This window comes from Lepus europaeus, chromosome 11 (genome assembly GCF_033115175.1).
Source record: "Lepus europaeus isolate LE1 chromosome 11, mLepTim1.pri, whole genome shotgun sequence".
Lineage (NCBI taxonomy): Eukaryota > Metazoa > Chordata > Mammalia > Lagomorpha > Leporidae > Lepus > Lepus europaeus.
In genome coordinates this window covers 8,287,678-8,309,381 of record NC_084837.1, presented here as the reverse complement: position 1 = coordinate 8,309,381, position 21,704 = coordinate 8,287,678, and the positions used below count along the sequence as shown (strand labels likewise).

General features: G+C 54.9%; 1 protein-coding gene across 1 annotated transcript in view; it reads left to right on the top strand.

Moving 5' to 3' along the window:
* Window positions 1-21,489, top strand: part of LOC133769342 (protein FAM169B-like) — a 68,046-nt gene extending 46,557 nt beyond the window's left edge. Inside the window, exons 6-8 of the mRNA XM_062204545.1 lie at window positions 7,596-7,778; window positions 10,250-10,381; window positions 21,283-21,489. Of these exons, the coding sequence (XP_062060529.1) occupies window positions 7,596-7,778; window positions 10,250-10,381; window positions 21,283-21,332 (365 nt within the window). The 3' untranslated portion in view covers window positions 21,333-21,489. The remainder of the gene's footprint in view (window positions 1-7,595; window positions 7,779-10,249; window positions 10,382-21,282) is intronic.
* The last annotated feature ends 215 nt before the right edge of the window (window positions 21,490-21,704 follow it).

Below are 21,704 nucleotides of genomic sequence, written 5' to 3'. Positions count from 1 at the left end.
AATGGCTACAATGGCAGGAGCTGGTCTAGGTGGAAGCCAAGAGCCTGGAGCTCCATCCAGTTCTTCCACGTGGGTGGCAGGGGCTCAAGCACTTGGACCATCCTCTGCTGCCTTCCCAGCTGCATAGCAGGAGCTGGACTGTAGCTGGAGCGGCTGCAGTCATAGGCTGTAACAGCCTACACCACAATGCTGGTCCCCCTTTTTTGGGAGGGGTGCATTATTGTTAAGGGATAACCTGTTTGTTTCCAGTTGTTCACTCTTTGGTAGCTTTTGCCTATTCTCCCTGTTTCCTGAAAGTAAAGCCCTGTTGTGTGCAGGGGTCATTCACTCCCTGGTCTCAGTTCCTCCCCGGCCACATGTCTCCCCCACAACAGCCACATTAGGGAGAGAGAATCCAGCTCCCTGAGGGGACCTAATGTTGTCTGCCTTGTTGAATCCAATTTGTTACTATTTGTATGCCTTTTTTAGCCTCTGTGTTCACAGATGACAATTATTTGCCTGTTTTTCCTGTGCCGGGCTGCATGTTTCTTCCTGGAAAGGCTGCACTGTTTTCACAGGCTGTGCCAGGAAGTGGCCTCACCGGTTCAGTTCTCTGGAGGAGACTCCTGGAGCTCGGCAGGCTTTGTTCGCTTTGTTTCTGGCACCTCCTGGGTCAGGTGTGTCCCGTGTGTGAGGGTTTTGAGCATTGATGTTTTCATGCTCAGGGGCCATTTTGCTTTGCTTTTCCTTGAGTCAGTTTTGGTGAGTTGTATTGTACTAGGAATGTGTCCTTTATATTTTTTCAATTTTTTCTTTTCTTTTAAATCTCAACCATATAATTCCTAATATACTTTGTGCATTTTATCTCCTTTTCTACTGTAGCAACTCCTGAACTTTCAAACACCCTTCTTCTGTTCTTTGTTTTTTTATTTTATTCTTTCTTCTTATCTTCTTCCCTTTGTTCTGTGTTTCTTTTGTTCTTTTCCATTCTCTAAGTTGGATGCTTAAGGTGTGAAATTTCAGCCTTTCTTGTTTTTTGCCATTAGCATTAGTGGCTAAAATTGTCTCACATTGTTGAAGGTTATACACACTGCTGTGGCCTCATGGGTAGAATGTTCTGATTGGTCTGTACTTGGCCACTCCGGCCCCCATCGTCACACCAGCACACACACTAATTTTTTTTTAAGATTTATTTATTTATTTGAAAGTCAGAGTTACACAGAGAGAGGAGGGGCAGACAGAGAGAGGTCTTCCATCTGCTGGTTCACTCCCCAGTTGGCCACAACGGCCAGAGCTGCACTGATCTGAAGCCAGGAGCTTCCTCCGGGTCTTCCACGCAGATGCAGGGGCCCAAGGATTTGGGCCATCTTCTTCTGCTCTCGCAGATCATAGAAGAGAGCTGGATTGGAAATGGAGCAGCCGGGACTCGAACTGGCACCCATATGGAATGCCAGCACTGCAGGCACCGGCTTTATCTGCTACCCCACAATGCCGGCCCCCACACACAGTAATTACTCTGGCTTGTGGTCTCCATGCATCTGTTCCCATGACCAGTTTTTCCCACGACTAGTCATCCTCTAGTAACAGGTCTTTCTGTATAATTTACCCGGGGAGCAGCCGCTTTACTCTATTTGGGTAGAGCACATCTACCCAAACAGATTGTTTTGATTTTCCCAAGTGTCCTAGGTGTGGAGACAGCTTGTGTAGTTGGTGAAGGTGATGGTACACATGAAGTAGCCAGGAAGAAGAAAGGACACTAAGGATCTTGGGTCTTGGTTCTGACCTCCCACAAGCTACTTGGTGACATGGGTTGAGGTTTGATCTGTGAATCCACAGAGACTCAAGGACCTGATGAGGGGACATCCTTGAACAGTCAGAGCCAAGGCTCATGAGCTCAGTGGCCAAGTCTATAAAGTGGGTTGAATGGATCAGATCATTGCCAGTGTTCCTACCAGCTGTTCCATGTGATGTTGCAATGATATCCGTGGACTTGATGTTCTGACTAGCACTCGAGAGTCAGTCTGTGTGCAGCCAGCTTCTTCCCTCAGCCCTTGCTCATAGTCGGATTGTAGTTAAGTATCAGCTTTAGGAATTGATGCCATGGGGTGAGTTTCATTTTACCAGTCTGTAGGTGTGGTCAGTAAAGACTGGTAGAGAAGTCATCATCTTCCTCCCACTCTCCTCCTCCTCCTCTTCCTCCCCTCCTTCTCCTCTCTGTTCACTTTGAAGAATTCTAGATTTACAGAAGAGCTGCAGAGATGGTACAGAGAGTTCTGTACATCCTTCCCCCGTGTTTCCCCAGCGTCAGTGTCCTACATAACTGCACCAAAACAGCCTCCATGTGGGTTCATTCCCCACCAGTGTCCCTTTTCCCTTTCCAGGTCTACGTGACTCTTACTCCTCAGGTCTCTGGAGTCTCCTCTTCCTGTCTTATTATTTCTCCTTGTTTTTCATTGTCTAGACACTGGAGGAATATTGGTCAGGTGATTTGTAGATGGTGATTTACATGTGTCTGATATTTTCTCGTAATTAGCCTGAGGTTATGGTTTTCCTAGGGGAAATGAAATACCTATTCCGTCATGTCACATTGGAGGGCTGGAGTGCATAAACTCATTCTGTAATTGCTCCTGGTGAGAACACTGATCACTCAGTGAAAGGGGAGTCTGCTGTATTTCTTTTTTTTTTATTTTTGACAGGCAGAGTGGACAGTGAGAGCGAGAGACAGAGAGAAAGGTCTTCCTTTGCTGTTGGTTCACCCTCCAATGGCCGGCGCGCTGCAGCCATCATTCATGCTGATCTGAAGGCAGGAGCCAGGTGCTTATCCTGGTCTCCTATGCGGGTGTAGGACCCAAGCACTTGGGCCATCCTCCACTGCACTCCCGGGCCACAGCAGAGAGCTGGACAGGAAAAGGGGCAACCAGGAAACCGGTGCCCCAACTGGGACTAGAACCCCGTGTGCCTGCGCCGCTAGGCGGAGGATTAGCCTGTTGAGCCACGGCGTCGGCCCTGTATTTCTCCATTGAAAGTTTACTCTTACCCTTTCCAACTTGATTTGTTATAGTATTCTTAAAAAATAATTCATTTTTAAAAATTTATTTATTTAGAAGGTAGAGTTACAGACAGAGAGAAAGGTCTTCTGTCCACTGATTCACTCCCCAGATGGCCACAGTGGCCAGAGCTGGGCTGATCCAAAGCCAGGAGCCAGGAGCGTCTTCTAGGGCCTAAGCACGTGGGCCATCTTCTACTGCTTTCCCAGGCCATCAGCAGGGAACTGGATTGGACAAGGAGCAGCCAGGAGACTCACTGGTGCCCATGTGGGATGCCAGTGCTACAGGTGGAAGCTTAGCCTACTATGCCACAGTTCTGACCCCTAAAATACAATTTCAAAAAAAAAATTGAGAGGAGAAGATGGGGGGTGGGGTGGGGAGAGAGAGAGAGAGAGAATGAATGAATGAATGAATATAAAAGAATGAATCTCATCCTCTGATTGACTCCTCCAATCCCTGCAGTGGCGGGGCTGGGGTCAAAGCCAGGACCCAGGGAAGTCAATCCAGGTCTCCCACATGGGTGGCAGGAACCCAGCTACTGGAGCCATCACCGCTGCTTCCCAGGGTCTGCATTAGCAGGAAGCTAGAATCAGGAGCTGGAGCCAGGGATCAAATCCAGGCACTCTGATGTGAGATGTGGGTGTCTAACCACTAGGCTCCTGAAGTAGACATTTTGTTTTAAAAAAGGTTTATTTATTTATTTGAGAAGCAGAGTTACAGACAGAGGGATGGGGAGAGAGAGGTCTTCCATTTGCTGGTTCACTCTCCAAATGGCTGCAACAGCCAGAGCGGGGCCAATCCACAGCCAGGAGCTGGGAGCTTCTTCCAGGTCTCCCATGTGGGTGTGGGGACCCCAGCACTTGGGCCACCTTCTAGTCCTTACCCAGGCCATCAGCAGGGAGCTGGATTGGAAGAGCAGCGTCTGGAACTTGAGCCAGGGTGCTGGTGCTGAGGCAGAGGCTTAGCCTACTATGCCACAGCGCCAGACCCTGAAGTAGAAATTTTAAAGCTCATGAAAGTTGTCAAGTGTAAGCACACAACTCAATGATTTTCAGTTGGTGTAGAGAGCTGTATAACTCTTAGCCATATGCAGTTTTAGGATACTTCCATCACCTCCTGATGTGGCATCTGCTGTCAGTCATTCTGTTTGCACCACAGCTTCTGCATCCTCTGCCCTTGTCTCTATCGGCCTTTCCCACACAGCTCACCTACAGTGAGGATAGAAAATGTAGACTTTCCATCAGGCAGGGTGCTTTTGAGATCTGTGCAAATTGTAGCAGGGGTTAGTATTTCATTCCTTTTTATTGCTGAGTAGTACTCTGTTGAATGATTTTACATCTTTTTGCCTATGCATTTATCAGTTGATAAATGGTTTCCAGTTTTTAGCTTTTATGAATGATGCTGCTACAAACATTTGCTTCCATGTTTTATATGGACACATGCTCTCGTTTCTCTTGGGTAGGTTCCTAGGAGTAGAATCGCTGGGTTATTTGGTAAGCTAAGTTTAACTTTTAAAGTAACTGCCAAATTGTTTCACAAAGTGACTGTATCATTATATGAGTACATTTCCATCAGCAACATATGACAGTTCCAATTTCTCCATATCCTTGTCAACATTTATTGTTTGGCTTTCTTGAGTCATTCTAGAAAGCCAAAAGTCACAGTTCTTTGTGGCTCTTACTTGCATTTCCCTGATGACTCACGATGTTGAATATCTCCTCATAGCTAATGAGCGATTTGAATGTCTTTGAAGAAAGACGTCCAATCTTCTGTCCATTTTTAATCAGTTTTTTTGTTCTTTTATTGATTTCTAAGAATCCTTTAATCTGGTTATAAGTCTTTTATCAGAAATGTTACTTGTAAACATTGTCTTAAAGTTTGTGGCTTAGATTTTTCTTTCCTTAATGGCGTCTTTTGAAGTCAAGGAGTTGAATTTTGATGAACTTAGATTTGTCACTTAATTGTGTTTTTGATGTTGAATCTAAGAAGTCTTTGCCTAACCCAGAGTTGTAGAGATTACTTCTTTGTTTTGAAATTTTTTTCCCATAGAAATTTTATATGAGCAGTTTTATGTCAGTGGTCCATCTTAATGGATTTTTGTATGTGGTGTGAGGTAAGGCTACAGCCTCATTTTACAAAATAACTAACGTAGGGGCCAGTGCTGTGGCGTAGCGGGTAAAGCTGCCACCTGCAGCATCAGCATCCCATCTGGATGCCAGTTTGAGTCCCCACTGCTCCACTTCCAATCCAGCTCTCTGCTATGGCCTGGGAAAGCAGTGGAAGATGGCCCAAGTCCTTGGGCCCCTGCACCCACTTGGGAGACCTGGAAGAAACTCCTGGCTCCTGGCTTCTGATCAGCACAACTCCACGCATTGCGGCCATTTGGGGAGTGAACCAGTGTTTGGAAGACCACCCGCTCTGTGTCTCTACCTCTCTTTGTAACTGTCTTTCAAATAAATAAAAAAAGACGAATGCATTTAAAATTGCTAAGCTATTCTTAGGCCAATTTCAGATTTATAGAAGTATTGAGGAGACAATTCAGAGCGCCCCAGCAGCACAGCCCGTTTCCCCGTTAATAACACCGTTCACTGATGACAGTTGATGAACTAATACACATGCTTTAGTTTGTTGGAGTTTCCATAACAAAATGCTGAGCAGGAACATTTTAATGAAGTTCAGCTTATCAGTGTTTCTCTTTCATGGATCGTGCCTTTGGAATTATATCTAAAAAGTCTTTGTTGAAAATCCGAGGATAAGAGCTTATTTCTGGGTTTAGTTCTGTTCTGTTGGTCTGTTTGCTTATTGTTGTGCCAGCATCATCCTGTCTTGATTTCCTTGACTTTATAATAAGCTTTGAAATTGGACAGCATAAGACTTCCAAATTAGCTCTTCTCTTTTGAAACTATTTTGGTTATTTTAGACTCTTTTCATATAATATAAAAATTCATTTCATTTAAATTTTGGCATCAGCTTATCAATTTTTACAGAAAAGCCAGCTGGGATTTTGATGGGCCTGGCCTTGAACTTGTAGATGGATCTGTGAAGAATTGCTGTCTTAATGGTGTTGAGCCCTCTGCTCCATGATTGTGAGAGTTCTCCTCATTTGGAGTGTGTTTTATAGGTTTCCTTATTCCAGGCCTTCAGTTCTTTTGTTAAATAGATCCCTAAGCTTGTACTTCTGTTTAACACCATTAAGAATATAAATGTATCTTCATTTGACTTTAAACCTTCCCTTGAAAAGACTTCACCATTGAGGAACATCGTTCTTATCATATATACATAGAAATTATATTATTTCACATGAAGGTTGAAATTCCAAGTACTTTCCAACTATGGCCTCAAGGGAACGGAAGCTCTTTATTTACCATAGATTATTTATTCACTCATTTTTGCCGTGAAATAATAACTGAATTTAGCTAACCATTCTCTCGGGTGGTGGTTTGGGTGGGTGGTTATCTGGGCTCTGCCAGGCCTGCTGTGTGTCCACACTGCTGCACCCACAGTTGGTGGCTGTGCTCCTGGGGCTGCTGCAGGCTGGCGGGGCCTGCAGGGGTTCCTGAACCAGGTGTTCCTTGTGGTTCCAGGGTAGCCTGGGTGTGCTCCTGTGGGACCTGAGAGACGACAGAGGCCCTGGGCTCAGAACTCATGTGCTGTCACAAATCAAGTCACGGGACCAGAGTTGGGAGAAGAGGGTAGAAAGACCCCATTTCTGGATGGCAGGAGTCTTACCCTCACAGGCAAAGGGACAAGGATATAGGAAGGAGAGTCACTGTGGCCAGTTTTGCAAACAGTTCACCACAGTGGGGTGCACCTTCGCAATCTAGTCTGGCTCGTTAGACTCTGAGTCATTTTTCTTGCAATGGGAAATAACCCATTTTCTGAGTCTTGGCAGGGATAAATACCACCTCTTGCAGTGAGATCTGGGTTAGCTGCATCTTCGTTTTCCTACTCCCTTCGGGGCCTGGGCTCCTGTGCAGATGGGACATGAGGAAGGTGGTGCAGTGGGCTCTATGTAGAATCGACTTCCTGGGTAGGTTGCTGACACAGGTGTGTGGCTGCAAGATCATGCTCTCAGTGTAGAAACGCTGGCGGCAGCCTGTCTTGCTCTGTTCCAAGGGAAGCAGGGCCTGTGGTTGTGTCTGCTTTGGATGCTTGCATGCCACTGTAACCGGAGTTTCTGAAACAAGTCCATATCCTAGAGACAGGCCAGGTTGTTCACCTGGCCCACTACCTGACTTCAGGGCTCACCTTTGCAGGGAGAACTGTGATGTCGCCAGATGTGTCTCCTCGGCTCCAGAAGCCTCAGTGAGGAGATGATCTGAGGAGGCCACGTGCAGTATCCCAGCTCCGCCATGTTTCCTTTCAGGGCGGTGGTCTAGTGGCTGCCCTCATAGCCTTGAGTTACAGGTGGTTTTGGATCATCTGCTGTGTTAGCATTGGTTGTTTAGCTTGCAAAGCTAACCTTTCATCCAGGTGGGACCAACGATGCTGGCTGTGCTGGGGTCCCAGGGGTCCCTGCAGGACAGCAGCAAGCCCAGTTACAGTGCATGCCTGTTGCCGCCCCTGCAGGCAGCCTGTGTGGCGATGGCACCGGCGCGTGCTACCTGCTGCCTGTCTTGGATACCGTGTTCGTCAGGAGGAAGCACCGTCGCCAGGGCTTGGGGACAGCCATGCTGCGGGACTTCTGTGAGACGTTCTCCGAGGACGAGGCCCTGGGAGTCAGCTGCCCCATTTCTCCTGCCATGTACCAAGGTAATGCCACCTCACACATGGGGAGTGCTGGCGAGTGACAGCTGTGCATGCCAGTGCAGGTACATGCTTCCGCACAAAATACCCTTCAGTGCCAAGAAGTGAACCTTTCCCAGTCTGGGACACAACTGGGTTTAGAAATGAAGGAAAACAAACCGCCCGTCTGAGAGAGAGGCAGAACCCAGAGCAGCCTCCAAGCTGCCACCTGCTGCCAGGCCCTCCCAGTGCCTGCTCCTTCACTGCCAGCCCATGGCTCCTTGCCATGTCCGTTGACCCAGGAGCCACAGGGAAGGCCAGAGCCTTCCAGTGGCCCCAGGGTAGCCATGATCGTCCTGTTCTTGATGTGCTTTGCCAGAGAGAGACCAGGTGTGGTGTGTCTCTCCAGGCCCTGCCCCTGTTGTCGCACAGGTATTTGTGAGCCTCAGGAGTGGGGTAGCACAGGGGAACAGCGTTGCTGTGAAGCCACGGAGAAAGGCAGAAAGGCTGGGCGGGCTTTCCCTCCAGTGGGCTGAGTCATTTGTGTTCTCACACTCTTGGTCTGTTACAACCCTGAGGAGCCTTGACTGTGTTGAGTGCACCATAGGCTCGCTTCCAGGGGCTGCAGGGTCTCCCACCACACACACCACCCCGAGGCCCTTTCCCCACCCTTGCTTTAAGTCTGTCAGAGTGAGCCCCCTCGCCTCCTGCCCCCCACTTCCGTGTGGGTAAAGGGGGCCCTTTCCACAAGGAACAGTAGGTTCCAAGTGCGGGGCTGCAGTGCCAGCTGAGCCGTGACCCTCCTGGGGCTCTGTGAGCCCTGCATGGGAAGAGCCAGAGGTGCTGACTGTGAATCCCATGTCTTCTGTGGCAGGTGCAACTGCCCACACGTGTGCCCTCGATGGCTTTCACTGAGTGCAGTCCGCCCTGCACCTGGGAGAGAGGGACTCCCACCCCAGCCCACGCTTTGGGCCCTCGGTCAGCTGTGTCCCTTACCACAGGGTGGGTACTCCAAGAGGAGTACACACCCAGGTCTGTGCCCCTCCTGTACTGGTTCATGGTACAAGGACCCCCAATTCCTTTCTGTGGCTGCCGAGGGCCCCAGTGGATGTCTCCCCTGGGTCTTTGCTACTGAAGGTGTTTCCTGCCACCAGTCTGCACCCACTTAGGCTCCAGGTTTGGCCGCTGGTGGCATGGGGATGTGCCCTGACATATGGGAGGAGAACAGAGGCAGGAAGGGTGGGCTGAGAGCTGGGGTGCCGGGTCACTGGGTATTGCCACATTCTGGTGCAGAACCCCAAAAGTCAAAGGATTTTGAATTTGAGATGGGCCTCCCTATGGTTTGTCCAGCCAGGAGGGCGGAGCATGCACGCTCACATCTAGCATTGTTCTGGTCTTCTACCTTTCCTGTAAACCCAGCCTTGAGTGCTATAGGTCTCCACCTGTGTTCTTGCCCTGGGTCCCACAGAAGTTAGGAGAGGGCTAGGTGAAGGGCCCCTAGCACCTGCGGGGCCAGGAGGGGCTTCCCACGTGCCTGGATTCTGGGCCCTGCCATGTGAAAACGTTCACTTGGGGATGTGCACACAAAGCCCACGGGCCTCCCAGGGCCTCTGGAGCCCAGGAGTCTGCGGAGGATGAGCTGGATGGTTCTTGGGGGGAGGGGGCTGGGGGTGAGGGGACAGTGCAGAAGGGAAGATGGGACGGCATCAAGGACTGAAGTGTCTCCCCTCCCCCACCAGATTCCTAGGTTGAAGCTCTAATGCAACTGTATTTGTAAACAGGGCCTTTACAAAGACGATTGAAGTTAAATGAGGTCACGGGGCAGGTCCTGATCCGCCGTGATAGGTGTGCTCAGAAGAGGCAGCACCAGGGGTGCACACGGGGACCCGGGGAGAAACTGAGCCTCTGACCCCTGGGTCTTAGACCTCCAGCGTCCAGAGCTGTGAGGAGTGACTACCCACTGCTAAGCCCCCAGGCTGTGCTACAGTCTGCCCTGCATGCCAACGGGGTTGTAGCCATGGACTCAGCCGACCACACACGGAACGAACTCAGGAGAAAAGCATCGCCTCTGTACTTGTTCTTGTGATTCTTCAATGATGAAGTCTAACAGCTGCTGACACAGCAGTTACATTGCATCAGGGCCAACCAGAGAGGAGTCACAGTGCCGGGAGGTGAAATGTAAACAGAACATCAAATTGTAGAAGAGTCTTGAGCGTCCTTGGGTTTGGGGATGGGGGTGTGCGTTTGCATCCTGGGATCAGCCCCCTGGTGACTGGCACAGATGGGTGGATGAAGGTGGGGGCGCCAGGTGAGCAGGGGGGATCCTGTGGCTTCGGTTGGCCGATGAGAAGGTGGTTTGAGTGGGGGGGGGGGTGTAGCTGCAAGAGGAGCCCCTGGAGCCATTTCTGAAGTCATCAAAGAGCTGGGCCCGAGGGAGACAGAGCTGGGGGTGGGGGTGGGGGGTCTGCCTGTCTCACGTGCATGTCCCCCTCTCCCAGTCTGTAGGCAGTTCCTGTTGGCTTGTCCTGAGGAGCGAGGCCGCCTGTGGGAGGTGGAGCCCCCGGGGGCCTGGGGCCAGCGCACCAGCATCTGGCTCAAAGTTCAACTTCAGCAGGCAAGAGTTGGAGAGTGTGAGTAGGACTGAGAACTGTGCTCCTTGGCTGGTTATCCCCAGTGTCTGTATCGGGTACAGAGGGCTCTGCAGGGGTGGAATTGGACCCAGGTAGGTGTGGCGAGATACGGGGTTGGGGGGGAGACCGGTGGGTGGCAGCCTCACCTCCTGCTTTCCCCTTCTGGAAAGCCCTGCCCCTCGTGGTGAGCAAGATCTTCCTCAATCCAGCAATTATGAACTCTCTGTGGCCAGGACCCATTTACAATTAGAATAGATCATCAGAATACCCAGGATCAGTTCCCTTTGCCCAGCTGAAGATCAGGTGCAAGCTCGGTGCTTTTTTTTTTTTTAAAGATTTATTTATTTATTTGAAAGTCAGAGTTACAGAGAGAGAGAGAGAGAGAGAGAGAGAGAGAGAGAGAGAGAGAGAGAGAGAGACAGGTCTTCCATCTGCTGGTTCACTCCCCAATTGGCTGCAACGGCCAGAGCTGCACCGATCTGAAGCCAGGAGCCAGGAGCTTCCTCCAAGTCTCCATGTGGGTGCAGCGGCCCAAGGACTTGGGCCAGATTCTACTGCTTTCCCAGGCCATAGCAGAGAGCTGGATTGGAAGTGGAGCAGCCAGGACTAGAACTGGCGCCTATATGGGATGCTGGCACTTCAGGCCAGGGCGTTAACCCACTGTGCCACAGCGCGGCCTCAAGCCCGGTGCTTTTTTGGGTAGGTCACCCAGGCCCATGTCTTAGGAGGAAAACTCACTCAGTAAAAGGCAGCATTGCACAGGCAGCATTCTACAAAGTGGGCCTGTTTTAGCCTGAGAGGCAGAGAGAGAGAGAGAGAGCCACAGACTCCTATCTGCTGGTTCATCCCCCAAGTATCTGCGGTGGCTAGGACTGAGCCGGGCTAAAGCCGGGGGCCACACATTCAACCCAGGTCTTCCACCTGAGCCCTCACCTGCTGCCTGCCAGGGTCTGCACGAGTAGGAAGCTGGGATCCGGAGCTGGAGCCAGGAAGTGAACCCTGCTGTGTGCAGAGGGAGGCGGGGTCCCCCAGCTGTGTGCAGAGGGAGGCAGGGTCCCCCAGCTGTGTGCAGAGGGAGGTGGGGGTCCTCCAGCTGTGTGCAGAGGGAGGCGGGGTCCCCCAGCTGTGTGCAGAGGGAGGCGGGGTCCCCCAGCTGTGTGCAGAGGGAGGTGGGGGTCCTCCAGCTGTGTGCAGAGGGAGGTGGGGGTCTCCCAGCTGTGTGTAGAGGGAGGTGGGGGTCCCCCAGCTGTGTGCAGAGGGAGGTGGGGGTCCCCCAGCTGTGTGTAGAGGGAGGTGGGGGTCCCCCAGCTGTGTGCAGAGGGAGGCGGGGTCCCCCAGCTGTGTGCAGAGGGAGGTGGGGGTCTCCCAGCTGTGTGTAGAGGGAGGTGGGGGTCCCCCAGCTGTGTGCAGAGGGAGGTGGGGGTCCCCCAGCTGTGTGTAGAGGGAGGTGGGGGTCCCCCAGCTGTGTGCAGAGGGAGGCGGGGTCCCCCAGCTGTGTGCAGAGGGAGGCGGGGTCCCCCATCTGTGTGCAGAGGGAGGTGGGGGTCCTCCAGCTGTGTGCAGAGGGAGGTGGGGGTCCCCAGCTGTGTGCAGAGGGAGGCGGGGTCCCCCAGCTGTGTGCAGAGGGAGGTGGGGGTCCTCCAGCTGTGTGCAGAGGGAGGCGGGGGTCCCCCAGCTGTGTGCAGAGGGAGGCGGGGGTCCCCCAGCTGTGTGCAGAGGGAGGTGGGGGTCCCCCAGCTGTGTGCAGAGGGAGGCGGGGTCCCCCAGCTGTGTGCAGAGGGAGGTGGGGGTCCTCCAGCTGTGTGCAGAGGGAGGCGGGGGTCCCCCAGCTGTGTGCAGAGGGAGGCGGGGGTCCCCCAGCTGTGTGTAGAGGGAGGTGGGGGTCCCCCAGCTGTGTGCAGAGGGAGGTGGGGGTCCCCCAGCTGTGTGCAGAGGGAGGTGGGGGTCCCCCAGCTGTGTGCAGAGGGAGGCGGGATCCTCCAGCTGTGTGCAGATGGAGGCGGGGGTCCCCCAGCTGTGTGCAGAGGGAGGCGGGGGTCTCCCAGCTGTGTGTAGAGGGAGGTGGGGGTCTCCCAGCTGTGTGTAGAGGGAGGTGGGGGTCTCCCAGCTGTGTGCAGAGGGAGGTGGGGGTCCCCCAGCTGTGTGCAGAGGGAGGTGGGGGTCCCCCAGCTGTGTGCAGAGGGAGGTGGGGGTCCCCCAGCTGTGTGCAGAGGGAGGTGGGGGTCCCCCAGCTGTGTGTAGAGGGAGGTGGGGGTCCCCCATCTGTGTGCAGAGGGAGGTGGGGGTCCCCCATCTGTGTGCAGAGGGAGGCGGGGTCCTCCAGCTGTGTGCAGAGGGAGGCGGGGGTCCCCCAGCTGTGTGCAGAGGGAGGTGGGGTCCCCCAGCTGTGTGCAGAGGGAGGTGGGGATCCTCCAGCTGTGTGCAGAGGGAGGTGGGGGTCCTCCAGCTGTGTGCAGAGGGAGGCGGGGTCCCCCAGCTGTGTGCAGAGGGAGGCAGGGGTCCCCCAGCTGTGTGCAGAGGGAGGCAGGGGTCCCCCAGCTGTGTGCAGAGGGAGGCGGGGTCCCCCAGCTGTGTGCAGAGGGAGGTGGGGGTCCTCCAGCTGTGTGCAGAGGGAGGTGGGGGTCCCCCAGCTGTGTGCAGAGGGAGGCGGGGTCCCCCAGCTGTGTGCAGAGGGAGGTGGGGGTCCTCCAGCTGTGTGCAGAGGGAGGTGGGGGTCCCCCAGCTGTGTGTAGAGGGAGGCGGGGGTCCCCCAGCTGTGTGCAGAGGGAGGTGGGGGTCCCCCAGCTGTGTGCAGAGGGAGGTGGGGGTCCCCCAGCTGTGTGCAGAGGGAGGTGGGGGTCCCCCAGCTGTGTGCAGAGGGAGGTGGGGGTCCCCCAGCTGTGTGCAGAGGGAGGCGGGGTCCCCCAGCTGTGTGCAGAGGGAGGTGGGGATCCTCCAGCTGTGTGCAGAGGGAGGCGGGGTCCTCCAGCTGTGTGCAGAGGGAGGCGGGGGTCCCCCAGCTGTGTGTAGAGGGAGGTGGGGGTCCCCCAGCTGTGTGCAGAGGGAGGCGGGGGTCCCCCAGCTGTGTGCAGAGGGAGGCAGGGTCCCCCAGCTGTGTGCAGAGGGAGGCAGGGGTCCCCCAGCTGTGTGCAGAGGGAGGCAGGGTCCCCCAGCTGTGTGCAGAGGGAGGCAGGGTCCCCCAGCTGTGTGCAGAGGGAGGTGGGGGTCCCCCAGCTGTGTGCAGAGGGAGGCGGGGGTCCCCCAGCTGTGTGCAGAGGGAGGCAGGGTCCCCCAGCTGTGTGCAGAGGGAGGTGGGGGTCCCCCAGCTGTGTGCAGAGGGAGGCGGGGTCCCCCAGCTGTGTGCAGAGGGAGGCGGGGTCCCCCAGCTGTGTGCAGAGGGAGGCAGGGTCCCTCAGCTGTGTGCAGAGGGAGGTGGGGGTCCCCCAGCTGTGTGCAGAGGGAGGTGGGGGTCCCCCAGCTGTGTGCAGAGGGAGGCGGGGTCCCCCAGCTGTGTGCAGAGGGAGGCGGGGTCCCCCAGCTGTGTGCAGAGGGAGGTGGGGGTCCTCCAGCTGTGTGTAGAGGGAGGTGGGGGTCCTCCAGCTGTGTGCAGAGGGAGGCGGGGGTCCCCCAGCTGTGTGCAGAGGGAGGTGGGGATCCTCCAGCTGTGTGCAGAGGGAGGTGGGGATCCTCCAGCTGTGTGCAGAGGGAGGCGGGGGTCCCCCAGCTGTGTGCAGAGGGAGGCGGGGTCCCCCAGCTGTGTGCAGAGGGAGGTGGGGGTCCTCCAGCTGTGTGCAGAGGGAGGTGGGGTCCCCCAGCTGTGTGCAGAGGGAGGTGGGGGTCCCCCATCTGTGTGCAGAGGGAGGCGGGGATCCTCCAGCTGTGTGCAGAGGGAGGCGGGGTCCCCCAGCTGTGTGCAGAGGGAGGCGGGGTCCCCCAGCTGTGTGCAGAGGGAGGCGGGGATCCTCCAGCTGTGTGCAGAGGGAGGTGGGGGTCCCCCATCTGTGTGCAGAGGGAGGCGGGGATCCTCCAGCTGTGTGCAGAGGGAGGCGGGGTTCCCCAGCTGTGTGTAGAGGGAGGTGGGGGTCCCCCAGCTGTGTGCAGAGGGAGGTGGGGGTCCCCCAGCTGTGTGCAGAGGGAGGCGGGGTTCCCCAGCTGTGTGTAGAGGGAGGTGGGGGTCCCCCAGCTGTGTGCAGAGGGAGGCGGGGGTCCCCCAGCTGTGTGCAGAGGGAGGCGGGGTTCCCCAGCTGTGTGCAGAGGGAGGTGGGGGTCCCCCAGCTGTGTGCAGAGGGAGGTGGTGGTCCTCCAGCTGTGTGCAGAGGGAGGCGGGGTTCCCCAGCTGTGTGCAGAGGGAGGTGGGGGTCCCCCAGCTGTGTGCAGAGGGAGGTGGGGGTCCCCCAGCTGTGTGCAGAGGGAGGTGGGGGTCCTCCAGCTGTGTGCAGAGGGAGGCGGGGGTCCCCCAGCTGTGTGCAGAGGGAGGTGGGGATCCTCCAGCTGTGTGCAGAGGGAGGTGGGGATCCTCCAGCTGTGTGCAGAGGGAGGCGGGGTCCCCCAGCTGTGTGCAGAGGGAGGCGGGGTCCCCCAGCTGTGTGCAGAGGGAGGTGGGGTCCCCCAGCTGTGTGCAGAGGGAGGTGGGGATCCTCCAGCTGTGTGCAGAGGGAGGTGGGGATCCTCCAGCTGTGTGCAGAGGGAGGCGGGGGTCCCCCAGCTGTGTGCAGAGGGAGGCGGGGGTCCCCCAGCTGTGTGTAGAGGGAGGCGGGGGTCCCCCAGCTGTGTGCAGAGGGAGGCGGGGTCCCCCAGCTGTGTGCAGAGGGAGGTGGGGTCCCCCAGCTGTGTGTAGAGGGAGGCAGGGGTCCCAAGTGCTGTGTTCACGGCGGGGCCAGGCGCCAGCTCCAGCTTTGCCATCTTAGTGGCAACGTAAAAGATGTCGGGTGGCCGTGCTGTTTATTTCCGTTGACAGACAGGCAGGCTGTCTTCAGTCTGGGATGGTTCCAGACAGTCCCTGTGGGGTTTAAGAAGAGGGTATTTGTTAGGGGGAAAAACAGGGCCTCAGTGGCAGGTCCCAAAGGGAGGAAGGGCTGGGATGTTCAGGAAGTAGCCAGGGGTGACACAGAGGTGCTGGTGTCTGGGTTTCCAAACTGCATCTGACAGGCTGTGCTCTTTGCCTTTGTCTGCAGGAGGGAGGGGCTGCCCTGCGGGGCATCTCTCGGGGACTGGGTGCAGGCTGGGGCTGCAGGTGGGGCTGGGGATGGGAGCTGTGGAGGCTCTCCCAGGTTCACTGTCTGTAATTAAAACGCTGGCCTGTCTTCCATCAGTGTCAGAGCCAAGTCTGCGGCTGCAGGTGGCTCATTAGGTGCCCGGCGTTGCCTCCTTGTGGGGACCGATTTCCTCGGGTGGTGACAGGCCAGAGCGCCTTGGAACTTATTGATGATGATGGCGATAGGTTTGGTGGCTGCGCTGTGTTTCGGGCTCTGTGGATCTTTACAGATAAGTGAGTGATGGGGAGGGCCGCTGCAGGATCCTAATGAGGTGGCGGAGGGCACCAAGTTAGGAATCAGGGATGCCAGATGGGGGCCTGCCCAGCCCGTGGGTTTTCCAAGTGTCAGAGATGAGGCTGCGGCCCTTGTGCCTGGAGCTGGCTGTTCCCAGGCTGGAAGGGAAAGAGAAGAGATCATGTGTAGGAATGCAGGCACGACATGGCCAGAGTGGGGAGGGCCTCTTGGCCTAACAGTGGAGAGACACAGATGGCTTTCCCCGGAGAAACCCATGGGGGTTGTCCCTGAGTAGGAGCCGGTGGGGTCTAGCCAGGTGACACTGAGCTGGGAGTTGGAGGCGAAACCCTCCACCTTGATTCACTCAGGCTTGGGGCTTTCACAGAGAACATTCCAGAAGCACATTTGAATCCTTGAAGGAAGCAGGGTCGTCAGTAGAACTAGAATGTGATTAGATTAGTAAGACTAACTTTTAAATGAAAGTCGTCCTAAGTTAGGGTCTGTTCACTTCCTGTGTAACTCACGGTGTGTTCCAGATGTCAACCACGCTTCCCATCCCCATCTTCCAGGGCCCCCGGCAGGCCTGTACCTCACCCAGGAGCTCCTGGGCTTCATCCTGCAGCTGCTTGTCAGTCAGTGCTGGCAGGTGCTGCAAGCGCACTCACAGGTGAGCGTGGGTGCTCCGCCGGGTCCCACTTTCCAGGCTGCTCCTCGCTTAGTGGAAATCAGCGGCTTGGAGCTCCCACGCCAGGTGGCGCTACAGATTCCCCAGGCATCTTGCCAAGCTCCCTAGGCTTGGCCATTAATTAGGCAGGGGTTCTCGTGTTGCCCCTGTGTCCCTCGTGTCCCTTCATTTCCAAGCGCTCCTTGGGTGGATCTCTGAGCCAGGAGCCAGGGCCAGCCCTGAGCTTCCTGCTCTAAATAGGCATGGACGCTTCGACACCTTTCAAGGGGAGTTAACTTCTGCTCCTGGCAGATGGTTTAAAATTGGTTTTGAAGCAGCCTCATTTGTGGACTGGGTCTTAGAAGGTTTGCTCAGTGCTGGCTGTTTGACAACATCTGTGGCTTTTAATGGTCCTGAACCCATTTACAGAGTATTTGCATCTTTCTGGAGAAGGAGTTTGTGGGCAATTGTCTCCTACCCTCAGTTACAAATGGAACCCGTGAAACTGGACCCCTGGGACCCGAATTCCATGTGGTCTGATTTCCCGGGCCGCTCGTGCCTCGACTTCCCTTATTGGAAGGAATGTGGTGGGATGTGTCACCGCTTATGCTCTTTGCCGAGATGTTGCTGGAGGCAGGAAATAACTGCAGCCTGCTGTAGGAATCTGTGTTTCTACTCTGTACGTCATGGTTTTGCGTTCTTTCTGCAGGTGGATTTTTAATGGATTCAGTTGTCATCCATAGGGAAAATTCTTTTCCATTTATACTGAAGTTTTTCAAAGCAGAGGGATTGTACAAAAAACAGATGTGAAAAATTTGAGATGGGGAGGTGGGGCCCTTCCTGAGCGTGCAGCTTTAAGCTCGTTTCCGCGTGCTCTGGTGGGTTGTCTGTTGTACAGTCTGGCAGCGAGCACTGTTTGGTTACACAGCCCAGTGCTGGGACAAGCACAGAAACCCACCCTGCTGGGCGGCTGCCTAGTGCTGCTCTTTGACAGGTTGTGTGGCTCCCTCTAGTGGCCATGATTATCTATTGCAGACCTGGGTGGTAACAGGTGCTACTTTTCACTTAGCTGTATCTGGTTCTCCAGACACTAAGCTTCCCAGTCAGTGTGTTCATTGCTTACAGCTTACTGAATCTTGACTGTTTAGGAATAAAACTGAGGTAAACATTTGATAACTTTTAGCTTGCTTTAGTCCATAATCCATAAAAAATGTCAGGAAAGATGGAAAATCGGTAGCGGCTTATTTGCTTCATTCTCCCATTCATTCACTCACCCATGCATTCGTGTGTTTCCTCACTTGTTCATCTGATCACTGCAGTGGACAAGTGCCCACGCCAGGCACTGCTGTGGGTAAGGACACGGTGCTGAGTCAGGCTGACCAAGCCTCTTGGTCCCACAGCTCCCACCACGACAGAGAGAATTAAAGTGTTCCGGAATCTGTGAGAACTTACAATTAAATTTTGCCAAGCCACATTTTGCTAATAGATTCAGTTCTGTAACTATGATAAAATTTTACTTATTTATAGATAACAGCCAAGTAATATTTATTCTTCAGCAGAAAAACAGTTACATGTGTATTTTCAGTGCAAGTGCAGAACTGTGTATTTTTTGCCATAGGAATCTGAACACCACACCCACATGGATTTGTGGGTGTGGGGTGGGGAGGCACACAGCAGGGCCAGAAGTCGCCCCTTTCCACACTGGTACAGGTTTGATAAGAGAGGGATGGAGTGGCTGCACCTGTGAGCACCCTAGTGAGCAACAAGAAGGGCCTAGGCCTGGAACTGGAGACTCAGGCCAGCGGCCGCCCGAGTGGCTGGGAGAGCAGGTCTGGCTCCAGCTCAGACGTGCTTCCATGGGATCACCACCTCTCCCTCCTGACAGCTGGAGGAGGAGGAGGTGGCCAGGATCCTGGCAGGGACAGGGACATCTCGGCAGACGCACACACAGCCCAGTTCCTGGCTCCCCAGGCAGGGGTTGGTCCTGGCTCCCTGGGACCGGGTCTGAGAGCCTGTGCACCGTGAACAGGATCCGGTCCTTGCTGTGCTTTCTGTGGGCATCTAGATGAGGCCTGCAGGCTCTGGGAGGCCTGAGAAGGAGCCTCACTGGGCAGGTGGCGAGTCGGGGGCAGAGCTGCCTTTGTTCAGGCTCGTTACTGGAAGCTTGGAGGTGTCAGAGGCCCAACCGAAAACCTCCTGTGGCTTCTGTTCCCAAGGCCTCTTTGTGAGCCTCAGGGGGCTGCAAATGGTCCCCACGTGGCCCTCTCTCCTTTGCACAAGTCAGCTCAGAGGGGCTGCACCACCCCTCTGTCTGCCGCATGGGTTCTTGGGGCCCTGAGTGTGCAGGGCCACAGAGGGCCCTGGAGCGACAGTGCCTCTCCCATGGGGCTTCGGCCACAGCCACTCCCCTGCCCCTGCTGTTCCCTTCGACGTGTGACGTGTGCTGTGGATACTGTGCTGTTTAGACCAATCTCTGGGGTTTGCATTTACTTGGAAATTCACCGACAAAAGCATCTCAGCGGTTTGAATAAAAACATCCCCAAGGAGGAGAAGCTGACATGGTGGGGTCTTTGCTCAAGGACGTGTAAACCGACCACACAGGGTGAGAGAAGAGTTTCTGGGCCTCGGAGCAGCCCCCGCCCTGTGAGGCCGGGTGCAGGGGTCCGCCCTACAGCTTGTGTGAGTGTGGCGTGTTCATTAAATCAATTTTATCATCTCTGTATCTCTGTGTTCCTGCCTATTACTTTTTAAGAGTTCTTTGGAGATGCAATTTGCAAACCATAAAATTCACTCAAAGCCCATAACTCAAGTGATTTTGTAGTGCATTTAGACTCATACAACCACCAGCACCCCGGGTGCACAGGAGGAAGCCCCGTGCTGGTTGGCATGTTCTCCCTCTCCACTCAGACCTGGCCCCAGGCACCCCCGATCTGTCTCCATTCTCTGCAGCTCTGTCAGAGGTCCCTGCAGCCGGCTCTGTGAGCGTGGCCAGGGGTCTCCGAGGCTGCATCGCTGTGCACACGTGTCGGGACTCCTTTCCTTTTGTTGCTGAATGACACCTCCCCGTAGGTTCAGGGTGTTTCTGCAGGCACCAGCGGACGGGCTTCAGGTCGATTCCAGCGTCCGACCATTGTCGGTGAGGCTGCTGGACATTCACGCGTGAGGACAGGCCTTTGTCTTAGGTTTACACCCGGGGGTGGAATTCCTCGGAACTCCATACCGCACCTCTGGAGCAACTGATAAGTTCCTTCTCAAAAGCGGCTACACGCCTCTGCGTCCCCACGAGCTGTGTGTGAGCAAGGGTTCCAGTTTCCCGCCATCCCATCCGACGCTTGTTACTATCCCTCGTCTCAGTCGTATGTCGTTGCGGTTTTGATTTGTGTGTCTGGCGGCTGAGGATGCTGGCCACCTTTTCCTGTGCTTGGTGTCGCTCTTCCATGTCTTTGGAGAGAGATCCATTGCTATCCTTTGTCCATTTTTCACTGGGAGATCTTCCTGTCATTGAGTTGTGACAGTTCTTTACGTATTGTGGGTATACATCCTCCAGTGCATCCCATTCTGTGGGTCGCCCTCTTCACTTTCTTGCTGTCGTTTGAAGGACAGATGTTTTAAATTTTGACAAACTCCTCTCGGCTTGCTTTCTGGTTGCTGGAGTTTTCTGGGCCGTGGTGCTAATGGCTGTGTTCCTTTCATTGCCACCACTGGGGAGAAAGCCGTTCACTCCAGAATGAACACGGAAACCCCCACGAAGAAGTTGTTACTTTCAGAGGGTTGTCCTTGTGTCCCCGGTGCTCAGCTGAGGTCCCTGTCCCGAGGCCCCCTAGGGCCACTCTGCCCTGCTCAGTGGTGTGGACAGCATCGGGGGAATCCACTGTGAGCATGCAGGACGCGGCCTGGTGGCATGGTGAGCACCCACTGCTGTGCCCTGTGCCTCCAGCAGGTTTTCCTTCCTGGAGTGGGGCTTGAGCCTGTATGCGTGTCCCTTAGTGTCTGTGGGGAATTGGTTCTAGGGCCTACTGCAAAAACCAGGCTCTTCGGACACCATTCCCTTATAGGAAATGGTATGGTATTTGTATAGAACCTACATAGTCTGCCTGTATACCTGGAGTCATGTCCAGATGACTTCCAACACCTGCTACGAGCTCAGTGCTGTGTCAGTGGTTGTCACAGAGTCTCGTGTGGGGAATAAGAAAGTACAGACACAGCCGTCCTGGGCCTCACCACGTAGCCCAGCATCTGGTTGGTTCAGGGTGCAGAGGCAGAACCTGAGGATGTGGAGGGCCGCCCGCCTTTTGCTCCAGGAGGTCTGCCAACCAGCCCTTCAGCTCCATGAAGGCAGGAATCCACTGGCTGCACAGACCTTAGAGGGCCACCAGCTACAAGACAGTGTTTTTGAAAGATTTATTTATTTATTCAAAAGGCAGAGTTAGAGACAGAGACGCCATCCATCCTCCGGTTCACTCTCCAAATGGCTGCAACAGCTGGGTCTGGGCCAGGCTGAAGCCAGGAGCTTCTTCCAGGTCTCCCATGAAGGTGCAGGGGCCCAAGCACTTGGGCTGTTTTCCACTGCTTTCCAGGTGCATTAGCAGGGAGCTGCATGGGAAGTGCAGCAGCCAGGACTTGAACCTGTGCCCAAATGGGATGCTGGCACTGCAGGCAGAGGCCGAGCCTGCTGCGCCACAGCACCGGCCTGTAAGGCAGTTTTAAAATACCCATTTTCTGCAAGAGGCCATCTCAAATGTCTGAATTTGATTTTGTTCTCTTTCTAGGGGAAGAATCTTCAGCGAAGGTGTCCAGTGTCCATGCTGAGAAGCCGTGAACTGAATTCCTTAGCTGCCGTTCCTCTTCCCCTGGCTGCTTCATTTCACACCAGATATGAGGGCTCTTCACAGAGTTCATGGGAGATGTGTATTATGAGAAAACTATGGCCGGCGCCGTGGCTCAACAGGCTAATCCTCCGCCTTGCGGCGCCGGCACACCGGGTTCTAGTCCCGGTCGGGGCACCGATCCTGTCCCGGTTGCCCCTCTTCCAGGCCAGCTCTCTGCTGTGGCCAAGGAGTGCAGTGGAGGATGGCCCAAGTGCTTGGGCCCTGCACCCCATGGGAGACCAGGAGAAGCACCTGGCTCCTGCCATCGGAACAGCGCGGTGCGCCGGCCGCAGCGCGCTACCGCGGCGGCCATTAGAGGGTGA